Source organism: Notothenia rossii (assembly GCF_949606895.1).
Source record: "Notothenia rossii genome assembly, chromosome: 5".
Taxonomy (NCBI): domain Eukaryota; kingdom Metazoa; phylum Chordata; class Actinopteri; order Perciformes; family Nototheniidae; genus Notothenia; species Notothenia rossii.
Genome location: NC_136903.1, coordinates 72,131,161 through 72,150,218, shown reverse-complemented (window position 1 = coordinate 72,150,218; position 19,058 = coordinate 72,131,161). Strand labels below are relative to the sequence as shown.

At 39.2% G+C, this 19,058-nt stretch overlaps 1 protein-coding gene and 2 long non-coding RNA genes across 3 annotated transcripts; all 3 read right to left on the bottom strand.

Moving 5' to 3' along the window:
- Positions 1-1,389: 1,389 nt before the first annotated feature.
- LOC307039209 lies at positions 1,390-3,067 on the bottom strand. The gene is made up of 3 exons (XR_013808171.1): positions 2,934-3,067; positions 2,426-2,448; positions 1,390-1,698 (listed from the first exon to the last, which is right to left on the bottom strand). It is a non-coding gene; the product is annotated as an uncharacterized lncRNA (long non-coding RNA).
- A 1,016-nt stretch (positions 3,068-4,083) lies between these two features.
- LOC307039835 lies at positions 4,084-8,573 on the bottom strand. Its single transcript, XR_013808346.1, has 6 exons — positions 8,475-8,573; positions 8,348-8,374; positions 7,837-7,859; positions 5,637-7,107; positions 5,130-5,152; positions 4,084-4,397 (listed from the first exon to the last, which is right to left on the bottom strand). It is a non-coding gene; the product is annotated as an uncharacterized lncRNA (long non-coding RNA).
- A 999-nt stretch (positions 8,574-9,572) lies between these two features.
- Positions 9,573-18,888, bottom strand: pa2g4a (proliferation-associated 2G4, a). Its single transcript, XM_079683132.1, has 13 exons — positions 18,703-18,888; positions 17,329-17,457; positions 17,060-17,165; positions 16,260-16,329; positions 16,055-16,147; positions 14,801-14,864; positions 14,544-14,622; positions 14,332-14,410; positions 14,086-14,219; positions 11,348-11,442; positions 11,133-11,260; positions 10,964-11,017; positions 9,573-10,865 (listed from the first exon to the last, which is right to left on the bottom strand). The coding sequence occupies exons 1-13, from the start codon at positions 18,782-18,784 to the stop codon at positions 10,803-10,805; spliced, it is 1,176 nt and encodes a 391-aa protein (XP_079539258.1). The 5' UTR covers positions 18,785-18,888; the 3' UTR covers positions 9,573-10,802.
- Between the last annotated feature and the right edge of the window lie 170 nt (positions 18,889-19,058).

Below are 19,058 nucleotides of genomic sequence, written 5' to 3'. Positions count from 1 at the left end.
TAAACGCCATATCATTTTCCAAACCCCTTCAAGGATTATTTCTGAAACAGTATGGTACTCGAATACTTTTTTTCTTGCGGGTTTACTACAGGGTTACTTTTTTTAATTTCCTGCTTTTTTACACATAGGCCCTTTCTCATTTCTCAACTCCCCTCCTCTGAGCGGTCATTTTAAAGAGACGTCCATTAATGATGACAGGAGGCACAGCAGCACTCTGTCTGATGGACAGATGTGTTCATGACCACTTATATATTTAAATAAAAATTAAATAAGTTTTATTTACAAGTATTAAAAGTAAGCAGACGACACCAAACCAACTGAGACCTGTCTGTCCGCTGCATCTACGCACACACTGTAGCCTACCACACACACCTAGCTCCTAAAGCATATAATCAGCCGTTGTGTATTTTATTATGTGAACCACTAAATGGTTTTAGAAAAATATCGACTCTTTGTTTGTAGATATCTACTAAACTAAAGCAAATAAAGAGAGTAGGCCTGTTATACTGAGTGATATATATTTTACACACTGCTCTGCTTTCTGCACGGACCTCACAGCTGTTCTCACTGTAAACTTCGCGTTGCGATGAGAGCAGTTAATAAAATCCAGGGGATGCATGCAGAGCTGTCATTAGCTGAGATAAGTGCGTCACCACTCTTTGAAACATCTGTTCCCGGAAATGCATCCACGAAGGAGCCGTGGAGGACCCATCAGAGTAGCTCCTCCAGAGAGCCTCCTCGACGCTCGATCATCGGTCCTCGAAGTGCATTTAGAGAAATGAGTTGCCTTCAACATTGCGCGCTGAAATTCATTTCCGGGTCACTACCGGAGGACCGAGGAGGGGGCTTTGATTAAATGAGAAAGGGCCATACTCTCCAGTACAGGTTAGCTCTGAGTGTTAGCGATGCTTGCTAATGTAAACAAAGACCATATTGCGTCAAAAACACACATTTTTTCTGAGAGCCTTGGGTGTAAAGCCAGCCCACTTTTCTGATATTACATCATATCAGACAAATCTGGATCAGCTCTGTTCTACCAACCCATTCTCACTCCCAACTCCAGAGGAAAAGAGAGAGTTTTATTTTCTGACGCTTTGTGAGTCCCCCCCCCCCAACACATTTATGAATAAAAGACTTCAAAAAGTGCATTTTGCATGATAGGACACCTTTAAGGTAATTGGAAACTCATGTTTTTAACACTTGGTTCCAGACTCTTAGCAGGCTGCAGCCACACATCACTACACTGCATTTAGGTCATGTGTGCTTCACACACCCAAAAGAGACTAGTAATATGACTGACACATGCCAGAGCCATGTTTCAGACCAAGCTACTGAGGCCTCGGATTAGCAGCTAAAAGAACTGAGGACAAAGCGGACTGAAAACATGGGTACATTTTTAAAAGTGTTCCATTTATTGTTAAATACACCACATGACAGTATTATTCTGGTCCATTAACAACTGTAAATCTGATGTCGGGAGGTCGTCCAGCATCTTAGCCTCGTCCAGTCAGACGTTCACAGCCGGCTGCATGAGGCGCACAGTCAGCAGAAATCAAGTGCAGGCCTTCGATCCACTGATGGAGGCTTCACTTCAGCCGCACGCTTCAGTCATCAGGAGAGGCTCCGATGGGAATACAGCTGAAGAAGAAGAGGGCCTACTTCGACCTCTGCCTCATCTTTCTCCTCTTACGCTTCAGTCTGTTAGAAGAAACAATACAGCAGGTCAATAAATGTTCAAGTTAATGCACAATAGCCATTTAAGAATACACTTGACATCTTAGTGACCTTATAGGTTTAATTGCCAATTCAATCAAGTTACCCCCATAACACTACATTTAGGGAAAGGTATAATATCCCTTATTAATGTTTAAGTCAGCCCAAAGGAAAATGGCATTTAAAAATGGCACCTCTGTTTTTGACAGCTCATTAAAGCTAATGAATGCTTACATTTCAAAGTCATGAGGCTGACTGCTTTACAGTGCATAAGGCTATTTTAAAGTATTGAGTTGTGAGGTTAAGTCAAAATGTGCACAATTAATTACTAAGATCCACATTTGGAAATATCTACAACATGAATCATTTAGTGTATCCAAGGGCCATGTCTGTGGAATAGGTTGTTAATACAGACATTGAAATAAAGTTCTGTTGTAAAAGCAAAGCGACTATTGATTTGTTTTCCATAAATATATTCATTGACATAATGATGCAATGTCTTTTAAAGAACTGGATCCTTTTGTAAGTTTTGATTTCTCATCATCATACAACTAATTCATTAGATTAGACACATTTTGCACCTACTGTGATACAGTTGACTCGATTTGTTTAGCCCCACAACTCAGATTTTCAATAGTGCATGAATCAAAATCATATGAAACATTTACTAGTAACTTCGTTTTTGTATTAAATAAATGGAATCATTGCTTACCTGCGCATACGCTTCTTCTTCCACTGGAAGAAAAGATAAATATATTATTAGCTCAACATCACAGCAAGTGCATTCACTGGGCCATGTGTTTCCTCCCACTTATGGACTGCATGCTTCTCACAATAGTAATGCAACCACATACTGCAGTGCTGACTATAAAAAGGTGATGAACACATTAAAGCAGTTAAGTCAGTCACCAAAACTACTTCTTCCTTTCATTAACAGACAGGATGTCAAGGAGGGCTTCCCTAGCTAGCATTTTAGCATGAAGCAGGCCTTCCTGCACCAAAAGCCTTCACACATCTTTCAACACAATTAGAAGTAAAAACTGAAAATGAGCCATTGTTAGAATAACTACAGAAGAAACAGCTTCGTCTAGCAAAACGTTTTCAGTTATTAAGTTAAGAAAAAGCAGCACAGGCAGTGCTAATGAGATGCTAGCTAGCAGCATTGTCTAGGACAGGAAGAAGATCAACACTAATATACCAACACAGGTAGGTCAACTCACCTTGGCTCTCATCGTGAGGAGAAGGTTCTGTGAGAACCTCAGTGGGAGAAGAACAATGGAAAGAGGATGTGCCAAAGAGTGAGGGCGGTATTTATATAAAAAATGAGTACAACCCTAACCCTAACCACTTTTTGTATAATTTAATCTGAATTTATTTTGAGTTTATTGGCTATTAAGATGACTGTGATGTTCATTTCCTTACATTGTTTCTTTGTCAGTATTCTTACTTTTCATTGGTGTTATGAAATCAATAATGATCTTTCAATATCAAACCCTGCCAATTATTTGGTTGTTACATTTTACTTTACCAATGTACACTCTCCCAATCCCCAATTCAGGCGACATATATACACGTTATAAAGGTGTATTTCATATACATTTCAAAGAAATATAACATATTTAATTGCTCCACCTTCAGTAACTCTTTATCCCTCCTTGTTTGTAAACCTCTGAATAATGCTGATGTTAAATGTGTTTTAAAAGGTGTTATCAAAATACATTACTAGAATATTTAAAGTCTGAAGTGGCATCCAGTGCTCCTTTTGACAGTAATCAAACTCAAGGGAGAGACAATCTTGTTTCACAGAAAGTCCTTGATGTGAACACAGCTAAATGCTCACTCGACGAGTATAGTGTATTCAATTGGAGGTGGAAGGTTTATTATATTTGTACCTTATTGCACATTTTGTGTAATGCTTGACACTCCTGCTGGAACAAAATAATATCGCTACTATCTGTTAAGAGGGATTACAGCAATAAAAGTATAATTTGCAAGGCCAAGACTAAGAGTTTTCCTGGATTATAGTATTTCAGCCAAATTAATCCGACCATAGACTGCAGCGAAATGGATATATAGCCACTTGTGTTTAGTAAAACACTGGCTCTACCAGCAATTGACTGAGTACATGTATTGGGCTTTATCTCAGCCTTTAGAGTTTTAATTTATGGAGCTGTACCACAAGTTTCACTAATGTACAGTAATTGTAAACACTTTGGTCCAGACTCTTAGCAGAATGCATTTAGTTCACACACCAAAAGAGACTCTAGTAACATAACTGACACATGCCAGAGCCATGTTTCAGACCAAGCTACTGAGGCCTCGGAATAGCAGCTAAAAGAACTGAGAAGAAAAACGAACTGAAACCGTGGGTCAATTTTTAACAGTGTTCCATTTATTGTTAAATACACCACATGACAGTTGTGTTCTGGTCCATTAACAACGCAGCTGTAATTCTGATGTCGGGAGGTCGTCCAGCATCTTAGCTTCGTCCAGTCAGACGTTCAGAGCCGGCTCAATGAGGCCCACAGTCAGCAGAAATCAGGTGTAGGCCTTCGATCCACTGATGGAGGCTTCACTTCAGCCGCACGCTTCAGTCATCAGGGGAGGCTCCGATGGGAATACAGCTGAAGAAGAAGAGGGCCTACTTCGACCTCTGCCTCATCTTTCTCCTCTTACGCTTCAGTCTGTTAGAAGAAACAATACAGCAGGTCAATAAATGTTCAAGTTAATGCACAATAGCCATTTAAGAATACACTGACATCTTAGTGACCTTATAAGTTTAATTGCCAATTCAATTAACTCATAACACTAGATTTAGGGTAAAGTATAATATCCCTTATTAATGTTTAAGTCAGTCCAAAGGAAAATAGTTTTTTAAAATGCCACCTGTTTTTGACAGCTCATTAAAGCTAATGAATGCTTACATTTCAAAGTCATGAGGCTGACTGATTTACAGTGCATAAGGCCATTTTAAAGTATTCAGTTGTGAGGTTAAGTCAAAATGTGCACAATTAAAGTAATTACTTAGATCCCCATTTGGAAATATCTACAACATGAATCATTTAGTGTATCCAAGGGCCATGTCTGTGGAATAGGCTGTTAATACAGATATTGAAATAAATGTTGTAAAAGCAATGTGACTGATTTCCCCCCATAAATGTATTCATTGCCATATAATGGTGCATGTCTTTTTAAAGAACTGGAACCTTTAGTAAGTCTGGATTTTTTCACTGCACCATATTACCAATTAAGTATCTTTAACACTTTTATAAACAACTGTTGCACCTACTGTGATACAGTTGACTCGATTTGTTTAGCCCCACAACTCAGATTTTCAATAGTGCATGCATCAAAATCATATGAAACATTTACTAGTAACTTAGTTTTTGTATTAAATAAATGGAATCATTGCTTACCTGCGCATACGCTTCTTCTTCCACTGGAAGAAAAGATAAATATTTATTAGCTCAACATCACAGCAGGTGCATTCACTGGGCCATGTGTTTCCTCCCACTTATGGACTGCACGCTTCTCACAATAGTAATGCAACCACATACTGCAGTGCTGACTATAAAAAGGTGATGAACACATTAAAGCAGTTAAGTCAGTCACCAAAACTACTTCTTCCTTTCATTAACAGACAGGATGTCAAGGAGGGCTTCCCTAGCTAGCATTTTAGCATGAAGCGGGCCTTCCTGCACCAAAAGCCTTCACACATCTTTCAACACAATTAGAAGTAAAAACTGAAAATTAGCTATTGTTAGAATAACTACAGAAGAAACAGCTTCGTCTAGCAAAACGTTTCCAGTTATTAAGTTAAGAAAAAGCAGCACAGGCAGTGCTAATGAGATGCTAGCTAGCAGCATTGTCTAGGACAGGAAGAAGATCAACACTAATATACCAACACAGGTAGGTCAACTCACCTTGGCTCTCATCGTGAGGAGAAGGTTCTGTGAGAACCTCAGTGGGAGAAGAACAATGGAAAGAGGATGTGCCAAAGAGTGAGGGCGGTATTTATATAAAAAATGAGTACAACCCTAACCCTAACCACTTTTTGTATAATTTAATCTGAATTTATTTTGAGTTTATTGGCTATTAAGATGACTGTGATGTTCATTTCCTTACATTGTTTCTTTGTCAGTATTCTTACTTTTCATTGGTGTTATGAAATCAATAATGATCTTTCAATATCAAACCCTGCCAATTATTTGGTTGTTACGTTTTACTTTACCAATGTACACTCTCCCAATCCCCAATTCAGGCGACATATATACAGGTTATAAAGGTGTATTTCATATACATTTCAAAGAAATATAACAATATATTGAATTGCTCCACCTTCAGTAATTTATCCCTCCTTGTTTGTAAACCTCTGAATAATGCTGTTAAATGTGTTTTAAAAGGTGTTATCAAAATACATTACTAGAGCATTTAAAGTCTCAAGTGGCATCCAGTGCTCCTTTTGACAGTAATCAAACTCAAGGGAGAGACAATCTTGTTTCACAGAAAGTCCTTGATGTGAACACAGCTAAATGCTCACTCGACGAGTATAGTGTATTCAATTGGAGGTGGAAGGTTTATTATATTTGTACCTTATTGCACATTTTGTGTAATGCTTGACACTCCTGCTGGAACAAAATAATATCCCTACCATCTGTTAAGAGGGATTACAGCAATACAAGTAAAATTTGCAAGGCCAAGACTAAGAGTTTTCCTGGATTATAGCATTTCAGCCAAATTAATCCGACCATAGACTGCAGCGAAATGGATATATAGCCACTTGTGTTTAGTAAAACACTGGCTCTACCAGCAATTGACTGAGTACATGTATTGGGCTTTATCTCAGCCTTTAGAGTTTAAACTTATGGAGCTGTACCACAAGTCTCACTAATGTACAGTAATTGTAAACTCATGTAAACACTTTGGTCCAGACTCTTAGCAGAATTTATTTAGTTCACACACCAAAAGAGACTCTAGTAACATGACTGACACATGCCAGAGCCATGTTTCAGACCAAGCTACTGAGGCCTCGGAATAGCAGCTAAAAGAACTGAGAAGAAAAACGAACTGAAACCGTGGGTCAATTTTTAAAAGTGTTCCATTTATTGTTAAATACACCACATGACAGTTGTGTTCTGGTCCATTAACAACGCAGCTGTAATTCTGATGTCGGGAGGTCGTCCAGCATCTTAGCCTCGTCCAGTCAGACATTAACAGCCGGCTCCATGAGGCACACAGTCAGCAGAAATCAGGTGTAGGCCTTCGATCCACTGATGGAGGCTTCACTTCAGCCGCACGCTTCAGTCATCAGGGGAGGCTCCGATGGGAATACAGCTGAAGAAGAAGAGGGCCTACTTCGACCTCTGCCTCATCTTTCTCCTCTTACGCTTCAGTCTGTTAGAAGAAACAATACAGCAGGTCAATAAATGTTCAAGTTAATGCACAATAGCCATTTAAGAATACACTGACATCTTAGTGACCTTATAAGTTTAATTGCCAATTCAATTAACCCATAACACTAAATTTAGGGTAAAGTATAATATCCCTTATTAATGTTTAAGTCAGCCCAAAGGAAAATAGTTTTTAAAATGCCACCTGTTTTTGACAGCTCATTAAAGCTAATGAATGCTTACATTTCAAAGTCATGAGGCTGACTGATTTACAGTGCATAAGGCCATTTTAAAGTATTCAGTTGTGAGGTTAAGTCAAAATGTGCACAATTAAAGTAATTACTTAGATCCCCATTTGGAAATATCTACAACATGAATCATTTAGTGTATCCAAGGGCCATGTCTGTGGAATAGGCTGTTAATACAGATATTGAAATAAATGTTGTAAAAGCAATGTGATTGATTTCCCCCCATAAATGTATTCATTGCCATATAATGGTGCATGTCTTTTTAAAGAACCGGAACCTTTAGTAAGTCTGGATTTTTTTCACTGCACCATATTACCAATTAAGTATCTTTAACACTTTTATAAACAACTGTTGCACCTACTGTGATACAGTTGACTCGATTTGTTTAGCCCCACAACTCAGATTTTCAATAGTGCATGCATCAAAATCATATGAAACATTTACTAGCAACTTATTTGTATTAAATAAATTGAATCATTGCTTACCTGCGCATACGCTTCTTCCTCCACTGTAAGAAGAAAAGAGAAATATTTATTAGCTCAACATCACAGCAAGTGCATTCACTGGGCCATGTGTTTGCTCCCCTTATTGACTGCATGCTTCTTATAATACTAATGCAACCACATACGGCAGTGCTGACTATAAAGGTGATGAACACATTAAAGCAGTTAAATCAGTCACCAAAAGACGTCTTCCTTTCATTAACAGACAAGATATCAAGGAGGGCTTCCCTAGCTAGCATTTTAGCATGTACTGAAGCGGGCCTTGCTGCGCCAAAAGCCTTCACACATCGTTCAACACAAATAGAAGTACAAACTGAAGATTAGCTATTGTTAGAATAACTACAGAAGAAACAGCTTCGTCTAGCAACAAGTTTTCAGTTATTAAGTTAAGAAAAAGCAGCACAGGCAGTGCTAATGAGATGCTAGCTAGCAGCATTGTCTAGGACAGGAAGAAGACCAACACTAATATACCAACACAGGTTGGTCAACTCACCTTGGCTCTCATCGTGAGGAGAAGGTTCTGTGAAAACAATACATATACAATTATTAGTAACTGCGGATGACTTGTAAAACATAAAGATTAGTTTGGATTCAGATAGCAGTTAAAATGATCAACGTACCTCAGCGCGAGAAGAGCAATGGAAAGAGGATGTGACGAAGAGCGAGGGCGGCTTTTATACAAAAAATGACGTCATGCTCAACCGCCAACTGTTGTTTTTCCTACAATCGCTGGGAAATGTAGTCAAGGAAGGTCGCCCAGTTTAAATAAATAATAGTTGTTTTTTTTCAAAACGATACTGAAACTGGGAACAGCTTTCAGGACCTTTAACAAAAGCAAGTATAATATTTTTGGAATCAATAGACCTTGTGTTTTGTTTTGAAAGGCTGACGTTTTAACGTTACACCTACATAGAGAATTCACTTATTATTATTATAATTGTTAATTTATTTTTAAAATACTTCTACTTATAAAAATAATCATAGTAATATTACTCATAACTATTATTATTATTATTATTAATATTATTATAATAATAACTATTATTATTATACAGACAGCAATAACTGCGCTGACCTGGGACCTAAGATTTTCATCCTCATTCAACTCACTGTAACTATGTACCTATGACTAAGAAAAGCCTTGAACCTTGAACCTTGGCCATGCCTGTACGTTTTATTTTCTAAATAATTACATACAAATCTTTAGAAATGAGATAAGGTTTAATCTTGATCTTTTCATGCAACTATTATTTCAAGGTGCCAGACTATTATCTTCCTTTTAATCACATTTGAAGGCTCATCAGTTGATCTACAGCTTCCTATAATTGTTCTGTTTATTTTTCAATGTACGATTGACTTACTCTGTGCTTTTTATTTGTAATGTTAAGAATAAAGTACACTGTCATCATTGTATTATCAACTAAATGTTTTCTGTGCTTATATTGTATGCAAAACACTAACATAATGCTAAGCAGAGGTTACATTTGTGATATCATTACCACATCATTCTTTTGTAAATTTGTTGGAAAATCAATCATATAAAAAGACAGGAATGTCAGTGTTTTTGTTAAGTTAAATCAAATGTATATATAATGTTACTATAATCGCGTAATACATACTGAGATGTTACGAATTATATCCCAAATAGATTAGTACAAGGGGCTAATACTTTTTCCAATACTGAAGTTTGACAAAACACAGCAAAAACCCAACAGAAATGTATGAAAATGTTTTTATTTCCTTAGATGTTCATTGCCCACTGATTGAGCTACAATGCAGGATTTGACTTTCTTTCAAGACCCAGACCTCGAAATCAAACTCAGACCTTAAAGGATCTTAATGGTCCACTGAAGAGACCCATAAAACCTTCGAAGTTGGCCCACTTCAGTTTTCACTCTTCACAAGGCTTATGACGTAGTAAAGAAATTAGCAGATGTCATCAATAGAAAAAACGTTTTCAAAACTAGAACGTATATATATATTTTCATAAAATTCAAGGGGATGGCAGTAAATAGCAGTTTTGATCCCCAACATCAAACTGATATGGTATGTTTTTTGCTTGTTTACACAGTCTTGTGCTCAGGTAATACTTTGTGTTAAGAGTCAAGTGGTTGAAACATTGTACATTTAACCAAAGTTGTAAGGCCTATGATGGAAGACTAACCCTGACTACATACAGAAAAGACAACTTTTCAATTACAGTTGATGAATTCACTGTCAAGTGTCGATATGGTTTTGTTTGAATTGATAATTTAACCCTTTACTGCATAATATAGTTAATAAAAAAACAAGTTTATATTCACAATAAACTGGATGACAAACTCACCATCATCACTTGATCTTACACTTAAGGTGACTGAGAGCTTGTAAACCTTCCAGTAAAATATAGAAATATTTCATTATAACTGATTCTTTGTTTACATATAAAAATGTTTACATAACTTTTTGTAATTTCATGAGAAACGTGTTCTTTTAGACAAAGGAAGACTAAGTTTAAGAATTTGATTCACGTATCTGTCGTATCCAATAATGCTGGTTGGATGTTAAAAAAAAGAAAGCTGATCCATTTACGCCCACTGTAAGAGTCAGTGTAACTTGAAAGAACATTTTCAGATGCATATGATAAAACCAAAGAGGACAAAATATAAAAAAAAAAAACAACAACAAAGAAACACCCAGTCGCTCACATAACATTTGGCAACAAGTCTTTGCAAAGATGTAAAACTATTTGCAAATATCGTTTATTTCCTACTGAGGTTAGAGAAGAAAAAGCAACAGTACTTTTCAATAGTGCAGTAAAGGGTTAAGCATCCATGTAGGATCTAAAATTCCTCGGTTGCCATTGCGAAAAGAAAAAGGTGTGTAACGGGCAGAGAGTTTGGGGAAATTTGTTGTTTTTTCTCATGCTTCTCTTTGGGCTCCTCCGTGTATGGGAAAGCAGTATTTATTTATTCTACGGCTTCCGTTTCCTCGGCTGGCTGTCCAGTTGCGGTTTCTGCTGTCTTTGAGGCCTGTATAGGGTGAAAGAGAGAGGAACATATCAGTGAGGGGACGCAAAAAGACAGCGAGGTCAATGGGGTGAGGGTTCCTTGTTAGAAAAATAATGTACCTTCTTTTTCTTCTTCTTCTGTGTTTTACGGCTTGCAGAACTCTCTAACAAAGTCTGGTGGAAAGGACAGAGACATTTTAGTATACAAATAAATATGATCTTCAGTGCAGGCAATTTCTGTGTGACAAAGACGCTTGTAAGTATGCCAGAAGTGAGTTAACTATCTCACCCTCAGCTCTGCGTCCTGCACCTCATGCTCTGACTTGTAGAGCTCCGGATCGAAGAGCCCGTTGGTGATTCTGTGAGGCCCGTTGGCCATCAGCAGCACTGTGAACTTAAACTGAGCTACACACTCTCCTAAGAACAAAGACACAGAAGGAAGGAGACGTAAATAAAAAGTAAAGCTGTCAAAAGACAAAAGCATTATAAGAGGTGAACACTCACCCTCTTTCTCGTGTAGCACACCGAAGGGCTGAAGCAGTTCGTGTTTGGCACACTCCACCACACCCAGTCGGGCTTTGGCCTCATCCTCAAACGCCCTGATTGAAAATAATGGTGGAATAAAGAAAGTGCTCAAGCCAAAATATTTGACCCTCTGAACCCCACGCGGTCTCAGGGCTTTTATTGTTCCTGGGAAATGTTTTACTTATATGGCCTATTGTTTTCAATATTGCAACATTAGTCCTGCACCTCTAGAAACAGCTGAATCATTGTTAGAAGTAGAACACAATCCCAAAATGTCAGTTCAACAGATAGGTCAGAAATCATTTTTATTTATCAAAAATACTCTAGTTTGATTTCTTTCATAATTTATTTTACAAAAATGTTGAATATATGGATTACATAAAAGATGATATTTTTTCCGAGCACTCCAAGTGTTACTAATATTAGTTTTTTTTTTCAGGGCTCCACAGGATAAAGTCATTAACCGATATGTACATCTTTAATCAGGGTTCCTGCAGGTTTCACCAACTCAAATGTAAGACAACTTTGAATAGCATTTAAGACCTATTTCACAGCAAGAAAGTATGAAGGAAAATTGCTATGAAAGAAGAAATACGTCCCATAATTACTTTCAAAGTAAATGTATTCACGTTCAACATAAGAACGACGACTGAACATAACAGCACACTTGGGCTGTCCCGAATATCTTTTTTCGGGCTCCGGATATTTGGTAGTAATCAGCAGCGAATATTCGGCCAGCGCGGCGGCGTAGTAGTAATTAGCAGCAAACCGCTTCAACACGAGTATTTCGGTGTATTCATTTACATTCTACAGTATTGTTGTTTTATAGTTATTTGTTAATGTAACTAGTGCTGTGTACCTGGACTCACATTCAGGTTCAGGTCCGGACTCAAGTCCAGAGGTTCAGGTTCAAGTCCGGACTTATAAGTCCGGACTTGTGTCAAGTGGTGTGAGTAACTAAAGTGAACTTACTGTGAGCTAATTATCAATTGAAAATAAACTCATAATCAACTCAAATTCAAACTCGTCAGGTTTATTGTGCCCCCTTCCAACTTGTGTCTACACCATGTCTTTTCTAGAACTCTACATGTGTTACTTACTAACTACACAACACAACTACATACATAGTGATGTACATACAAGACTCAATATGCAAGAGTACAAGTCTATGTGTTCTTGTTCAAGAACAACAACATATTGACATTTTCTGGGTGAAGTGTTGCTCTTTCGGCAGACACTATATCACCATACATACAAAGGAGTTAGCTTAGCTACACTACCAAATATGGCAACCAGCATCCCATGCTGTCAGTGTCCAGCTTCCCTTGACGTCACACAGATCTCGCGAGCAGTTGCGATATTTTGCGAGACTTCGTGAGCTCAGTAATGGCCGCCATATCAGAAGCCAAAACAATGTTTTTCGTCTTTTCTCAGCGCAAATTTCTCGATCTATGGAAGGTTTTAGATGGTTTAGAACAAAAAGGAGAATATACGTAAGTACCGGTTCCCGACGTTCCGGTTTTAACCGGACTTGAACCGAAACTTTTCACAAGTCCAGTACCGGTTCGGCGTACCGGTACGCAGCACTAAATGTAACCCAATTTGTGTTCATTGAAATTGAAAAGGATATCGCATTGTGTTTGTTACTTTCGTTGCAGTTGTATATGTCTTAAGTATAATTTGGTTTGGCTTGCTATTTATGGACATGCTTTTTGAAGGAGAGGTAGCGCTGTTGACAGGAAGTTGTTGTTGCATTGGAAACAACATGACAGAGAACAGAGAAAAGTAATATCTACATATAAAGACGGAGAAAGTAAACTATAACGTTTATGGTTGAGTGTTAGCACCCCCCGAAGAGGCACAAGCACGTTGATATTCGAGATTTCAATAAATTCAATTTGAAAAAAAAAAAAAGCGAAAAAAAAAAAAGAATAACGAAATTGAAACCCGAATAGTACTCCAACGAACGAATATTCGGGTACAGCCTTACAGCACACAGAACTGTGTTAGCCAAAAACCTGTGCGCGCTCCCGCGAGGTGCATGCTTATCTCGGCGGGCATGCATAACACCGGCACAACGGTTCACGAGCGTGCTCTCGCTAGCTGAAGCTTGGTTGCTAGGTTACTAGCTGGGTGTTCTCCGATAAGGGGCCGGGGGGATGCAAAGTTAGTGATTACTGGTTCCATGTTGATTTATTTCAATACAAATTGTTGGGGGGAACTGAAAAGGCTATTACCATACTGGTTACTTTGCAGCCCGGACCTTTTTCCCCCAAAACACAGTTAGACGTGATCGCAACACAGAAGTACCTTTCAAATCCGATCATTTTTGAGACCTTCTTATTTTTTTGATCATATTTAAGACTTTTTAAGGCCTTAAATTCTGATTATCAAATGTAAGACTTTTTAAGACCCCCTGTTAATACCTCTCAGCCAAGTCAATCAAAGCAAGTAGCACTAGGCTGGTTGGCGCAAATAGTTTATTTGTTGGCAACATTTTAATGAGTTATTCCTAATAATGTGAGGATAGGGTGATCTGTCTGTTTATGGGTGTGAATAGGTATAATTTCGTCAGATTTCTGAAAAAAATGCTTCTCAAACCTGCTGGTGTGCTTAAGGGCTCAGAGGGTTAATACTCAACTTCCTGTCAATCCCTTTTAAAATATGAGCAGGTGGTTGCCCATGTACATTTGTTACAAACAGAATTGGATTCATACCGGAGAGTAAAGGGCATGGCATCAAAGCGTCGTTCCACCTCGCTGAAGACCATACGGGAAGTTTTCATCTTCAAGCCGTACTGCTTACTGGGGTCCCTCTTATAAATGGTGGTCCTTAGACCTGCATCTCTTGCCTAATTTTAAATAACAGAAGGTGAACATTATAAGTATCTGTTTTGAACACAAAAAGAGTTTTTAGTTACACGTTCTGCAGATGTGGGTTAAGTAACCACAGAGCACACTGACCTTCCCTTCTCCAGTGCTAATCAAGACATCCACAGCATAGACTTCATGTACCTCGAACTCCGCCTTCTCATGGTCCTTCCTGAAAATAAACAGCAGCCAGTGAAAACCAATGGTTAACAGTTTTGTACATTCATACTCAAGATTGGTACGGTTATTCACAGCCTCAGATCTCTTTTTGTTTCTTCTTTGTACAAAACAATTACTACATGTACCTTTGCTGGTCTGACGGGTTCTGAATTATGGTCTTCTCTCCATCGATGATGTGTTGCTTTAGCTGATGAGACAGCATACCTTTAAACAAAGGGCCAGGAAGAAAAAACGCTTACTAAAACAAGATTTAAAAAAAAAAAAAATCACCCACTTGCATGTTAAGAACTCCTAAAAGTCATTGTTCTGTAAAGAGATGCAAAAAGAACCACAATCATGTAAATGTGAACACTTGAGACACAGACGCTGTAAAGACACTCACCCTCTATTGGTGTGCATTTGAACGACTTGGCGATCTTGTTCCAGGCTTCTGTCACTTTTGAGTTCTGAGACAGAAAAATTACATTTTACATAAAAAACAGTGTAGCACTGACTGAGCAATTAAAAATGAGGGAAAAGCATCAGAGAAAATCCATGTTTATTTGTTACATTGTGTTTAATAATATTAATAATTGGGAGGTATGAAATCCTCTTTAAATGGTCACACATGCAGAGCACAGCACATGGTGAAATGCGTTCTCTGCTTTTAATCCATCCTAGTACCAGGAGTCTAGTACTAGGAGCAGTAGGCAGCTGTTGCACAGCGCCCGGGGAGCTGTGGGGGTTGTCCGGTGCCTTGCTCAAGGGCACCACGGCAGGGCAGGAGGTGAACTGGGACCTCTCCGAGTAACAGTCCACACTCCTTATTTAGGTCTGGTCAGGGACTTGAACCAGCGACCCTACGGCACACAGTCCAAGCCCCTACTGACTGAGACAAGCCTGATGTTAGGGCTGCTCAATTAAATCGTATTGTAAATCGCAATTACGATTTGGGCTTGCAACGATTATGAAAACAACATAATCGAAATAAAACGATTATTATTATTTTTGTATTGGTTTTTCAGTTGAATTATACTTAAAGTTCAGGGTAATCAACTGTTAAAAACATACTGTTCAAAAAGTTGTATGACAGTTTCCTATCTTAATGGAGCAGAGTCCTGCATGGGTCTGAATTTCAAGACCCGCTCCGCACCTGCGACGTGCAACACCGAACCCGCCCCCCGCACATATTGCCAATTTGTTCCGCAAACCGACCCGACCCGTCAGTTGCGTATGCCTCAAAAAGCGTGGGATGTTGGTTACTTTCTCCATCTAGGATGACACCAAAAGCCTCACAGACGTTAGATTTCGCTCTTGAGGAAGAGATATTGACAATGCTGTATCCTCCGCTAGAGAGCTTCACCTCAGCCATTTCGAATGTGGCGCGCTCAGCAGCAGATTGATGCAGTGCAGATTATGATCATGCGCGGTCCCGAGGGGGAGAGGTCTGAGGATTTAAACATTAAATTATTATTATATACTTATTATGCAACACCCGCGAACCGACCCGCATCTTCTTTGTTTTACCCATAACCGAACCTGGAAAAAAATGTTTGAAAAACCACCCGCAAATCACTTTTTTTGCGGGTCACCAGTCGGGTACCCGATGCAGGACTCTGATATGGAGAAGAGCCTGTGAACAAGTTGTTCCACGTACCTGGCTTCCAGGTTTAACAAGCCGAAGAGCTGCTTCTGCACACAGATGGGCTGCTTTGATTACATCAGCTTTCTTGCCTGTGATGGGGTTCTCCTGCAGGAATGAGACACAGAGAGAAGGGGAATTAAAGATGTCTTTATCTATGAAAAACACCAAAGGTGTATCTAAAACAGTTTCCTTTCTTTTTTCTAAACAAGGAGCTCACCTTACTGGCTCCCACCACAAAGCTGTGGGCAACATTGGCAATGAAGCCATCGACATGAACCCCTAGATCTCTACACAAAGAAAAGAAAAAAAGAAGAGATGAGAGCTGTCCAGCTGTGTAGACAACGTATGTTGATGCAGGAAGATATAAAATAAATAAATAATCAAACAACAACAATTGAATCTGTTAAGGCCATTAAATGTTAGATATACTGAAAGGTGAATTCCGTTTTGCCTGTACATCAGCTGGAATATATTGAAGGATTTATTGTGAATTCAAGGTAGCAGCACTAGAGACTGTAATAAATTGAACAGACAGAAGGCTATGAGTGCGTGAGTACTGCGAAACATACAAACATATTGTATGACCACATCACCACAGGCAACAACAACAAACATATTTACAACCTTGCAAATACACACGAAGCACAAACAACGATACAAAAGGACAAAAACACAAGTGGCAATACATCAAATAAGATGAGCTGACTTTTCAAAGCAAAACATTTAGAAAAATTTGATAACTGCAATCGAGCAGTTGGATGGGCATAAAAACTAACATACCATTTAAAAAACAGCCGAAAAACCCCCATTCTAAAAATGTCCAACCTTACTTGTCGTTTGACACACAGGACAGACAGGAGACGAGCGCTTACTGATGAAGCAGACAGGCAACAGCCAAGAGAAACCCCCACATACAAGTCAAGATGGCACATAGAAAGAAGGGAGGACAACACACTGGCAGACTCAAGACACAACGGGAAGAACAGGGGGGACATTTTTGCCGAGAGTGGTGCCTACATTTTGACCAGATCCCCATCTTTAAGTGTGAAGTCAGGGTCACTCTTCAGGGGAGAGAAGTGGCAAACACAGTTATTGACTGAGACGCTGGTGGGAAACGCAATGCCTAGAAGAGGGAAAAGAAAACCACCATGTCTTCATTTGGAAATCATCCACAAGTTTAGCATGAAAACAGGGCTGAGAATCAACAATTGGAATCCTCTTTCTGGGTCCACCTCAGTTCACCAGAATTAAAAACAGCCTTACTACTAGTTTCAATTTTGGCTCACCTTTTTTCATTTCCTTTTCCTTCTTGAAGACCTTTCCAGTCTCAGCCATGATATAGGCATCCCCCTTCTCACAGAGGCTGAGCACCGACACCCCGGGCATGGCTGTTTCCACAACCAGACGAAGAGCCTCTGGGTGACACACCGAGAAAATTGATATGAGATTCAGTATAGGAACCACGTGGAGCAGTAATGCGATGTTGAAATATAAGATGAGAATTAAATAGGTCTTATGTTTCTATTATCTTAAAGGTGGGGTAGGTAAGTTTGAGAAACCGGCTTGAGAAACACTTTTTGTTATATTCCATGGAATGCTCTTAACATCCCGATAGCAATGAATATCTTAAGTGCTTTGAACACAAATCCATGAAAAAGTCATCTGTGGAAGCCGTAGCACTGTAAAAAGCACAACCAATCACCTGCCTGTCAGCCTTCGATCTGTGCACAAACTTATCTCGTGCCCTCATTGGTCATGTGCGCGTTCGTGTGTTGGAGGAGGGGCTCTGTAAGGAAGTAGCAGATTTCTTCTGGCTGTGTATTTTCAAATTCTAGTGCACTCGAGCTGGTTTCTCCAAAATTACCTACCCCACTTTTAATATGGCTCAAGTGTTTGTTTTTTTGTATTAAAGGCTGCATTACAGTCAAGTGAAGTCATTTCCCGAATTAACCAGATGGTTCAAGATGTTCTATTAATAAATCACTCTTTATATCCATTTCACTGTTGATTCATTTTTCAAAATATAATTTTGTAGAGACTTTTATTTTATTCATATCTACAACTCCAAATCACAAATAAACAAGGCATTATTTGTATGTGCATTGAATGATGACGTAGAAAAGTCAAACGCCTGGCTTACGATAATCTCCCATGAATAACGTTACAATAACATGCCAAGTGAAACTATTATTAGTGCAGCAGATGAATCAGCTTGTTAGTTAAATGTCAATTAATGAGCTGTCAAGGAAAATAAAGAGCTCATACTAGTGATGTCAAGAGGAAAACTGCACATAAAAGTAATGTTAGAGTTGCTGCCTGCTTATCTTTTAGCATTTGCTTATCTTAATGTTAAGCTGACAGCACTGGGCAACAGGCTGAGCTAGCTGGTTAGCTAGTTAGCATCTCACTTTAGTCTAAAGACAGGCAGTTCCCTCCAGTAAAGCCTAAAACGCCAACATTGATGAACAGTGAAAGAGGACCTAGCATTAGCTTAGAGTAAAGCAGCTGTGCCTGTTTGGTAGCCAGTGAGGACAGCATGTGTGTGGCTCGCATGTTAACCACATGGCTGCTGCTGCTGCTGCTGCTGTGGGGAAACTAACGTTAGCTGTCTGCAGGCCGGAGAGAGCAGCATCAACGGCTACTCTTTTAACTGTACTCACGGTTGGCGATGTCACCACCCATCTTGTACTTGGTGACAACCAGGTCCTCTGCTATGGTCTGCTCTTTCTCGTCGTCAGACATCTTAGCAGTGAAGTTTCAGTCGCCCGTGCAAAGTGAAGGTTCCCCGCGCCTTGTCTCTGTCTGATCTGACTGATCCTGCTAACAACGGCCTCCCGCTGCCCGCCAAGCCCCGCCCCCTTCTACGTCACAGCGATGCCGACCCGCTGAGCAGTTATGCTACCTAAAATATCATATGGCATTGGCTGTGTTTAGTGACGTCCTAATCACACAATTAGCTGTTTGGAGATGATACATAGGTTACCTTTCAATTTGTTGTTCTTTTTACAAAAATGTA